General features: G+C 49.4%; 1 protein-coding gene and 1 non-coding gene across 2 annotated transcripts; both read right to left on the bottom strand.

The window, feature by feature from the left end:
- Positions 1-4,961: 4,961 nt before the first annotated feature.
- Rps16 (ribosomal protein S16) lies at positions 4,962-7,135 on the bottom strand. Its single transcript, XM_021198796.2, has 5 exons — positions 7,028-7,135; positions 6,781-6,882; positions 5,387-5,483; positions 5,249-5,296; positions 4,962-5,166 (listed from the first exon to the last, which is right to left on the bottom strand). Exons 1-5 carry the CDS (start codon positions 7,073-7,075, stop codon positions 5,021-5,023), a joined length of 441 nt encoding a protein of 146 aa, XP_021054455.1. The 5' UTR covers positions 7,076-7,135; the 3' UTR covers positions 4,962-5,020.
- LOC115062962 lies at positions 6,230-6,354 on the bottom strand. Its single transcript, XR_003842858.1, has one exon. It is a non-coding gene; the product is annotated as a small nucleolar RNA SNORA40 (small nucleolar RNA).
- Positions 7,136-11,117: the final 3,982 nt, after the last annotated feature.

Raw genomic sequence — 11,117 nt, 5'->3', positions numbered from 1 at the left:
CCTGTCACTTCTCAGGGACATCTTAACCCGTGACTCACCAGGGAGCTAGTCTAATCACACACACACACACAAGGTCCAGTCCTGACCTACAGGGCTCAGGAATCTGATTGTTAGCCATTGGCTAGCAGCCAGAGGCTGTGCTTTAGTACAATCTAGCTTCTGGCTTTAAGGTTGTCAGTCTGTGAGCTCATCCTGTTTTGACCCTCGGCATCCCTAAGAGGTTAATGAGGGTTCTACTTGGTTTTATTTTGCATTGAGAACCAAACTGGGGCTTTATTCTTTGGAGAGCTTGGCCACGAGCTACCTCTGACACAGTGAGGGCAAGGATGACTTTTGTGGTGTTTGCAGTGTTTGGCATTGAATGTAGGACCCTGGACTTGCTAGGCGAGTGCTCTGACGCTGCACATCATCTCTCCCCAGCCCTTCATTGTTGGTGGGTTTGTTTGAATTTTGTATGTGTGTGCACACAAGTGACCCTGGAGTCTACAGGAAGGCGTCAGATTCCTCTGGAGCTGGACGTATTGGGTGGGTAGTTAGGAACTGAACTTGGGTCCTCTGTAAGAGCAGTATTAACCACTTTTAACCACAAACATCTCTCCAGCTCCTTGTTTTGAAGCATTATAGGTAAGGTAACAGCCTGAACCACAGAGTGAGACTCACTCTCAACCCAAAATATAGAAAGAGGAGACAGGGATACGAAGAAGTACCTTATGTAGCTAGTCTCTTAGGGACAAATCCTCTCAGCCTGAGTTGCCCATCTCCTGCCAAGAGCCACCCGGGCTACAGAGGGAGCTTGTGAGTCAGCCAGCCCAAGGAGGTGCCTTCTTACTGGATGCCATTGTGCCCACAGGGCCTGGACTTTGTCTGGGGGCTCCCTAGCAACAGAGTCCTGTGTTCCCCCTTCCGCCCTGGTGACTGGAGGCTTCCCCCAAGATCAGAACTGAGGCTGGCCCTCCCCTCCTCTGCAGAGTGGCACATTCCCAGCCGCCCCAGCTGTAGGAAAGTTCCCAGCCTGGCCTGGGCTCCCAGCGGCGCCGGAATTCCCGGCATTCAAAGGAGGCAGGGAGGGAGAAAGGGCTTTCTGCTCCAGAGCCTGGCAAGAGGAAGAGAAGCAATTCCCCTCTCCAGATGTGTTCCAGCTGTGCCTCAGCCCCGCCTTCCTTTGATGAGTTCCATTCCTTATCCCACTCCAGCTCCTATCTATGCTTCAAAGCCCCAGATTACCAGTACCGGGAGGGCTTTTGCCCACCCATCAGCCTGCATACAGCCCTAGTCAGGCTCAAAAAGGAGTTGGAGGACAGTGATAATATGGCCAGTGCCTGAGTCCCGGCTGCTTCTGAAGCTGAGGCAGCAGGAGGCCAGCATTGGCAGCACAGCAAAAGCCCTTCTTAAAGAGTGAAACCAGGCCAAGCATGATAGCGCACGCCTTTAATCCCAGTACTTTGGAGGCTGAGGCAAACAGAGTTCTGTTAGAGGCCAGCCTGGTCTACAGAGGGAGTTCCAGGACAGCCAGGGTAATGTAGAAAGACCCTGTCTCTAAAAAACAAAACAAAACAAACAAACCTAACACTCCACCAGCAGATCCTGATTTTGTTTGTTTGTTTTTCCAGACTGGGTTTCTCTGTGTAGCCCCTGTGTAGTCCCTGTCCTGGAACTCACTTTGTAGACCAGGCCGGCCTCGAACTCAGAAATCCACCTGCCTCTGCCTCCCAAGTGCTGGGATTAAAGGTGTGCACCACCATGCCTGGCCCAGATCCTGATTTGTAATATCCCCAAGAAACCCACCTGACCCTCTGGGCTGGGCTGGCTACTCTGTGTGCTTGGGTTTCTTCCATAAAGCTGAATGCTCTGACCTTCCACTCCCCGAGCAGGACTGCAGAGCATAGCCTCTTAGCACTTCATGAGTGCACATAACAGACTGACATCCACAGAGGCTCCTAGGCACTGGCCTGCATGTTTGTCTGTGTGAGGGTGTCAGATCCCCTGGAATTGAAGTTCTAGACAGTTGTAAGCTGCCATGTGGGTGCTGGGAATTATATCAGGATCCCCTAGAAGAGCAGCCAATGCCTTAACCCCTGAACCATCTCTCTCCCCTGAATTATTTTTGAAACAGTGTTTAAGTCAGGCCAAATTTGAACTCGCCTCCACAGCCAGGGATGACCTTGGACTTCTGATTTTCATACCTTCCCTTTGCAAGTGCTAAGAATACAGAATGGCCCAGCAGTGTTGGTATACACCTTTAAACCTAGGAAGAGACAGGCCTGGTCTTCAGATAAGAGTTCAAGGACCAGCCGGGCGTGGTGGCACATGCCTTTAATCCCAGCACTCGGGAAGCAGGGGCAGGCGGATTTCTGAGTTCGAGGCCAGCCTGGTCTACAGAGGGAGTTCCAGGACAGCCAGGGCTATACAGAGAAACCCTGTCTCGACCCCCCCCCCCAAAAAAAAAAAAAAAAAAAGAGTTCAAAGACAGCCAGGGATATACAAAGAAACCAGCATCAAAAACGAATGCCTCGCCGGGCATGGTGGTGCACGCCTTTAATCCCAGCACTCAGGAGGCAGAGGCAAGTGGATTTCTGAGTTCGAGGTCAGCCTGGTCTACAAGTGAGTTCCAGGACAGCCAGGGCTAAACAGAGAAACCCTGTCTCGAAAAAACAAAAAACAGTGCCTCAGAGGTTAAGAGCACTGACTGCTCTTCCAGAGGTCCTGAGTTCAATTTCCAGCAACCACATGGTGGCTCACAACCATCTGTAACAGGATCCAATGTCCTCTTCTGTGTACTCACATTAATCTTTAAAAACCAAACAGACATGTGGCCCCACCAGGTAAATGGCTCCCTACATTGAGCACAATGGGGATCTGCCTTGAGGCTAGGCTCAACCCCCAGCACCTAAACTCTGTCATTTGAAGATTCAGAAGAGCATTGAGTTTGCCTAGCCTACAGCTGGGAGGCTCCTTAAAGTTGGTGGCCCTTCCAGGTTATCAAATAGCCAAACTGCTGGCGGATGTTTTAAAACCTGCACCCACTTTCTTTATATTTAAGACTACAGACCTCAGAGTCCCTCTACTGTGCTTGGCAGGGCTAGGTATGGCAATTCACAACTTAAGTCCCAAGGTTTGGGAGGCAGAGGCATTCTTGAACCCTGGAGTTAGATGAGCAAAGGCTATGAAGTGTGACAGCTCAGTGAAGTGCAAGAGGGCAGGGTCATCTCACCTTGTGCAAAGCCCTGGGTTTGCTCCCAGATAAAACAAGGTAGGCAGAGAAAAGAAGATCTAATAGTGTGCTATGATAGTTGCACACTCAAGTCCTGGCTACTGAGGTGGGGACATAGGATTGCTTGGGCCCAGCATAACATAACCAGATTCCTCAAAACCAAAAGGGTCTACGGTGAAAGCCTGATTGGCAAAGTGCTTGCTTTGGGAATCATGAGGACCAGAGTTCAATCCCAAAGTAGAGTTAAATAAAATTGGGAGGGGCTCGAGGCTCAGTATTGAGTAGGACCAGGTTCAGTTCCTATCACCCACTTGTCTGCTAACAGCTTTTATGCAACTGGGTTCAGAACACATATACATGATACCTGTCTCAAAAAAAGAATGAATTGATGCCTGGCAAGATTGCACACACTTGTAATCCCTGTGCAAATGAGGTAGAGACAGGTTGTGTCTGCCTAACTTCAGAGATCTTGTTCAACCTGCCCTTTGGCCTCCCTCAAGTGTATATACTGTCTCAAAACTCTTGGGGCTAGCAGAGATGGCTCCGAGGTTTACCTCCAAGTTAAACAAGGTACTGGCTACTCCCCTAGAGGATTTGGGTTCAGCATCTAAGTGGTGATTCCTACCAGTCTGCAAAGTCCAATTCCAAGGGTACACCACCTTCTTCTGGCCTCTGCAGGAATTGGGTATGTGGTGTACATACATACAAAAACTCACGTTATTCATAACACAAAGCCTTTAAATAAAAATTATTAGCCAGGCACAGTGGTATGTGCCTTTAGTCCCAGCACTCGGGAGCCAGAGGCAGGCAGATTTCTGAGTTCGAGGTCAGCCTGGTCTACAGAGTGAGTTCCAGGACAGCCAGGGCTACACACAGAGAAGCCCTGTCTCGAAAAAGGAAAAGGGCCGGTGAGATGGCTCAGTGGGTAAGAGCACCTAACTGCTCTTCCGAAGGTCCAGAGTTCAAATCCCAGCAACCACATGGTGGCTCATAACCATCCGTAACAAGATCTGATGCCCTCTTCTGGAGTGTCTGAAGACAGCTACAGTGTATTTACATATAATAAATAAATAAATCTTAAAAAAAAAAAAAAAAAAAAAAAATTAAAAAAAAAAAAAAAAGGAAAAAATATTTAAGGTGGACAGCACTTGAACATCAAAGATGGCCCTCAGATGTCTACATGCATTTACATACATACATACATGTATAAAAACCCAGGCTCTGCCCAAGATGCATTACACGCAAGGGAAACAAACTAAGCCTTCTACCAGCCATCTCTACAAACCATAAAGGCAAGAGACGAATAAATGGCTGAAAGTGGTGGTCCACGCCTTTAATCCTAGCCTTAGTGAAGCAGAAGCAGACACAGCTCTGGAGTGGCTACAGTTGAGTTCCATAATAGCCAGGGGCAAAGAAAAACCAGGTCTTTAAAAAAATTAAATAAGGGGCTCAAGAGAGAGCTCAGCAGTTAAGAGCACTGACTGCTCTTCCAGGTTTTGAGTTCAATTCCTAGCAAACACATGATGGCTCACAACCACCTGTAATGGAATCTGATGCCCTCTTCTGGTTTATCTGAAGACAGCCATAGTGTACTCATAAAATAAATAAATCTTAAAAAAAAAAAAAAAGTACATAAAACCAGCTCAAATGGTCTGGAAGGCAGCTATCACTCCTCAGTGCCACTTACTACGGATATTTCTTGCATTGTCTTACCACTAACACTACAAAAAGAGACCACAACACAGAAACAGGGACATTAAAATCCTAGGATGTTTATTACAAAGGTAAACCCTGATCCTTGAGATGGGCTTATCGGTAGGATTTCTGGTATCGGGCACGGGCACCAGGACCTCCAAACTTTTTGGATTCGCAGCGACGTGGGTCAGCTACAAGCAGGGTCCGATCATACTGGATGAGGATATCTTTGATCTCCTTCTTAGAGGCTTCATCCACATCTGGAGATTAACAGACAAGACCTTTAGTTTGGTCCCACCACATAGCCCACCCACCATGAAAATGAAAGACCAGCCCACTCACATTTTTGGTAATAAGCCACCAGGGCCTTTGAGATGGACTGTCGGATGGCTGCAAGACACAATGACCAAAAAGCTTTGTAAGTCCCAGTCTTGTTCCAGGAGCTGTCTCAAATCCACAGGCCTAGATCCTGAGACTTACCATAGATTTGGGCCACATGACCACCACCCTTCACACGGACCCGGATATCCACACCAGCAAATCGCTCCTTGCCCAGAAGCAAAACAGGCTCCAGTAACTAGAGAAATGGGAAATGAACGGGTTAAGGAGTTAAGTCATTGCCTGACTTATGGGCATTCCCTATCTCCCTTTGTGTGGTTCCCACCATCACCAGAATCTAGGAGGCAGCCTATCCTAGGATCCCTGTGCCCAGGGAGACCAGAAGAGGGCCTCTGACACCTTGGCGCTATCATGGGGTGACGGGCAACTATGAACTGCCCTCAACAGGAAGCGAGGTCAGGCCCACGGTTCCCACGGTGGTCGTCTATCTTTGGGTCAAATTATGTCCCGCACCTAGGACCAGTCTAGTCAGAGTGCCAGGCCTAGAGCCACCTCCACCACTGGTGTTTGCCCAATTCACAACACAGGGTACGTATACCAATCCTTCAAATAAACTGACACCAACTAACAAAATCCCTATCACCCAGTATTTGGTGTACAAAGGAATTCTGGTACTTTCCACTCTGCAAAGCACCATAGTCTTACCCGTGGAGGAACAGAATTTAAGCCAGTTCTTCGTATTTGTTCTCACATAACACACAAGATAAAAAAATGTCCCCAACTTACAGAGAGGACCCAAGGGAGGGCAAGTATAGTGACTGCCTGATTACACAATAGTAGGGCCTTGTTTAGGAATGACAAACTCTCCAGAACTACCTGGCAGCCCAACTGTGTCCTTTTTAGTCACCTGACAGACTTGGATTAAGACTACGCACGTGGGTTTCGTGGCATCACACTACCACTGCAGTGCATCGTCTTGGGCATGGTATTCCTTCTTACATGTACCAAAACTCGTACAACAANGAGCTCTGGGTTGCAAAAGAGGATTTGTTCTTGCACCAGTTTTTCGGTCTTTGTCCACTAGTTCAAGAAAAACCCATACAAGTGCTACCGATGGTAGATTTCAGAGGGCTCCTGCTTTATTTTTCAAGGTTCCACATTGTAACCCCATGCTGACCTAAACGGCGGCGCTTTGGGTTCGTAACTCGTAGTATGCTATCCTCCGGGGAGCTAGGAGTATACACATGAGCTGCAAACTCATACTTCCGGACCAGAAATCGTCCATCAGGTGGGATACACTGTGCTATTTCCCCGGCCACCGGCTCCTCGCATCTGGAGAGCTTCGAGGCTATAGACTCTTCAATAGCCCACGTTTTCATTTATCTTACCAGCTCCGACTTCACCTTTCCCGAGGCCCGATCTAGATCTACCGCTAGGTAAAGCCACCCTCCTTCCCCCACCTCAGCTCCTAAGCCTCCCGGGGCTCTCCCTTCCCGTCTCTTCGCCACCCGGACGCCCGAGCCCGACCCCAACACCTTGTACTGCAGCGTGCGCGGCTCGATCATCTCCAGCGGGCGTCCGTTCACCTTGATGAGCCCATTTCCCCGCTTGCAGTGGGCCACAGCTGTGGCTGTCTTCTGCGAAGGGCGAGGGAGACGGCGGGCGAGGCCGTGTGAGCGCGGGGCCCTGGCTCTCAGCGGGCCCCAGGTCCTCACGCCACCCGGTCTGGGCCTTCCCGACCCCCTCCCGACCCCTCCTCTTCTCACGCCGCCCCTGGCACACCTTGCGTCCGAAGACCTGCACGGACTGCAGCGGACCCTTGGACGGCATAGCTCCGAGCACGAGCACGAGATCCTCACCGCGCCGCGCCGCCACCGGAAAAGGGACGCGCGGAGCCAACCAGTCGATTTTTCCAGGGTCTGCGCAGGCGTATTGAGAGCTCCGTCACGACAGAAGGGGGCTTTACGGCTGACGTAGAAGCCTGAGACAGGACGCGCGAATTGCGGCGGGAACGCCTTCAGGCAAGGGAGGGGGCGGCCTCGGAGGGGAGGGGGCGGAGCTGGGCGGGACCCGGCGGGCGGGGACTCCGTCCGTAACTCGGAAGGTGGGGCTGGCCTCCTTTTTCCATTACTTTTCCGCAGCCTTGGTCTTGACTTTCGGCTAATTCTTTTTTTTTTTTCTTTATTGATTGATTGATTGATTATACGTAAGTACACTGCAGCTGTCTTCAGACACTCCATAAGAGGGCATCAGATCTCATTACAGATGGTTGTGAGCCACCATGTGGTTACTGGGATTTGAACTCAGGACCTTTGGCAAGAGCAGTCAGTTTGGCCAGTTCTGGTTTTCCTTTTTTTTCTTTTTTTGGTTTTTCGAGACAGGGTTTCTCTGTGTAGCCCTGGCTGTCCTGAAACTCACTCTGTAGACCAGGCTGGCCTCGAACTCAGAAATCTGCCTGCCTCTGCCTCCCNAGTGCTGGGATTAAAGGCGTGCGCCAACACTCCAGGCTTCAGTCAGTTCTTATAGACCTTACTGCTCCTCGATGCTCTCCTTCGGCGCTCCTCCAGGCCGTTTCTCACCCTCTTCCTTCCACCCTTTCCCAGGATCCCCATCCCATCTGAGTCTTCCCGCATCCACTGCGCTAACTCAAGCTGCCTTTTCAGAATCCTGCCTCCCAGAACCCTCTTCCCTAGCCTTTCCGATGACCCGCCGCGAATCTGCCTTTCACCAGAATTGCCTTCCTCCTCTTCCCAGTAAACCTGACCCCTTAAAAGCCCTTTTCAACGCTCTCCTAAATAAACTTCCCTTGCCTCCTGGTTGTGCCTTATACACGTTTTTCCTCAGAGTCTCAAGCTTTCACCTGCTTTCGCCGCCAAAATTAACTACCTCTTTGGTGGCTCCTCTCCCCAGCAACTGCTCCAGGGACATTTCCCAGCTTGGCCCTCCCCTGAGAGCTCCCCTCAGGACCTGTCTTTAGGGCAGTCATCTTAGACCATTATCCAGAATCCTCCCAATAGCCTTGTTTTAAGATTTAATACTTTTGTGAGGGCAGGTTCCTGAGGGAGGCCTCCAATCTCTCTGGAAATGTAATTACAGGGGGTCTGAACCACACCCAACTTGTGTACCTGTCTCCAAACTCAGGTCCTCTCTAAGAAAAGCAGTTAGTGCTTTTAACCAGTCATCTTTCCAACCTCCAAGTGACCCTAATGCTCCCCTAAACCCTCCGTTCTATGTGTTTACTTCACAGAATTCTCCAGTTCACCAACCTTAGGAAAACCAGCTTTTAATTTTTCCACAGTACCCACCCTAGAATTGTACTAAGCCACTGGGTGACAGCTTCTTAGGATCGGCTCAGTTTCTCTAGCAGCACCAGGTGCAGAGACCTTTGGAGGGCAGAGTCATCAACAGAAAGACTAGGTATGGTCACGTGCACCTGCAATGCCAACCCTTGGAAGGAGGAGTATGGGTCAGGAGGAGCACAATGCCACTATGAATGTCTGGCCAGCCTGGGCTACATGTAACCCTGCTGCAGAAAGAAACTAGCTAGCGAAATGCCCAAGCCCAAGGGCCTGAGTTTGGTTCCTGGATCTCACATAGTAGAAAGAGAAAACAAACTTCTGCAGGCTGTCCTCCAAGCTCCACATGTGCACTGAGGCACGTGTGTGTGCGTATGCACACAGACACACACTGTAATGTAATAAGATGGAAGTCACACAGTGGCTCTCTGGATTAGAGGTCCGTGTGGCTTACAGAGAGTGCTCCAGGCCAGCCAAAAACAAAGCATGGCACTGTCCACAGTGGGTGACCATGCCTTGGCAGTGGTAACTCCTTCCCGGAGATGGAAGATTAGTGGAAAACCACTGGGCTCTGTGTGCAAGCAGTTATGCATGCTTGGACATGCTCAGAGGAAACAGTAGGGCTGGAGCTCGGGATTTCTGACCCACCACACCAAACTTCAGCAGATAAACATCTTTCAGACACAAAAATGATAATTATGTTGATTACAGTCACACTTAAACAGTGCTGATCTAATCTAAATGTGTTGAGTATGTTAGCTAATTTTCTCTGCAGGCTAACTCCGTGAGGTGGGAAGACATATGACCTCTGTGAGGTGGGCAGACATATGACGGCTACACAGGACAGTATTTGTCCTGGACATCATAGATTCATGTTTGTCAACTTCCAGCAGATGGCAGTAAAATACTTTGTCCTACCTGGTAGGTCCTTCTGTCCAACCACCCCCTTACCCCAACTCTGCCCTGCTCCACCCCACAATTTTTTTTTTTTTTTTTGGTTTTTTCGAGATAGGGTTTCTCTGTGTAGCCCTGGCTGTCCTGGAACTGACTCTGTAGACCAGGCTGGCCTCGAACTCAGAAATCCGCCTGCCTCTGCCTCCCGAGTGCTGGGATTAAAGGGGTGCCCTGCCACTATGTCTGGCTATATGCATTTATTGATTATGCGTATATATGTAGTTATAGTTTCTGCATGTATGTGCAATGCCCACAGTGGCCAGAAGAGGGAAGTCTTCAAGACACCAGGAAATGGAGTCTGCTTGTGGACGTTGTACATCGTGGTGCGGAGCCTAGTGCGCACCACGATGTACAACGTCCACAAGCAGCTTCTAGGAACAAGAAGTGGTACCAGCCCTGCATCTGGCCTGGCGGGCATGACCAGACTCTTTTTTTTTTTTGGTAAACATAGCCAGCCAAGGATGGATGACCTTGAATTCTTGAACCTTTAGCTGCCACCTCCCAAGAGCTATTGATTGGTATTTCTGAGAGAACAGGGATGCTGGGAGCTGGACCTATGAACACGTTCATGCTTATCAAGTAATCTACTGCAGAGCTGCATCCCCAGCCCAGAGCATCTGTTTTATAAGTCCTGTGGGGCTGAGAGATGGCTCCATGGTGAAGTGTGCCAACTCCTTTTCTAGAAGACCTGACTTTGGTTCCCAGCCCTACATGTTGGCACATAACTGCCTATAAGGCCAAGGAATCAGAGGCCTTCTGACCTCCCCAAGCAACCAGGTACCCCAGTAGTGCAGGCAAAATTATCATGCACATAAAATAAAAATATTTTCAGGCTGGAGAGATGGCTCAATGGTTAAGAGCACTGACTACTCTTCTGAAGGTCCTGAGTTCAAATCCCAGCAACCACATGGTGGCTCACAACCATCCGTAATGAGATCTGATGCCCTCTTCTTGGATGTCTGAAGACAGTTACAGTGTACTTACATATAATAAAGAATTAGGGCTGGTGAGATGGCTCAGTGGTTAAGAGCACTGACTGCTCTTTCAAAGGTCCTGAGTTCAAATCCCAGCAACCACATGGTGGCTCACAACCATTTACAATAGGACCTGATGCCCCTCTACTGTCATGCAGACATACATACATACATATAGAGCACTTACATACATACATACATACATACATACATACATCTTATAAAAATCTGGTTGAAGGGATGTCTTTCTAACTGGCACACAGATCTCCTACAGGTTATGTCATTCTTTAGGGCAAGATCATTTGGAGATAAGAGAAATTTTGCAGATAAGGAAATTTAGGCCCAGAGAAGTGAGCAGGCTTGTCCCAAGCTATGCAATAGAAACCTTGGGAGGTTTGGGACCAGATCCCTGCTGGAGACACCAGGTCACTCTGCTCAGCAAGTCTTGTCTGCTGAGAATGTCAGTCACATCAGGATGGTTTGAGGAACTGCCCGCTGGTAGGGACTGCTGTGTTTCTGTGCCAGTGCTCACTGAGGCCCTGAGGTATTGTCAGTGGCCAGCCAGGGCCCTGCCTGCCCTGAGAAGCATCCTCAATAAATAAATACAACCCGTTCTGGCCAAACCCTCCACTTCCTCTTTTTTTTTTT

The sequence above is a fragment of the Mus pahari genome, chromosome 1 (assembly GCF_900095145.1).
Source record: "Mus pahari chromosome 1, PAHARI_EIJ_v1.1, whole genome shotgun sequence".
Lineage (NCBI taxonomy): Eukaryota > Metazoa > Chordata > Mammalia > Rodentia > Muridae > Mus > Mus pahari.
Note: the sequence above shows the minus strand (reverse complement) of the source record. Positions and strands in the feature narration are given on the sequence as shown.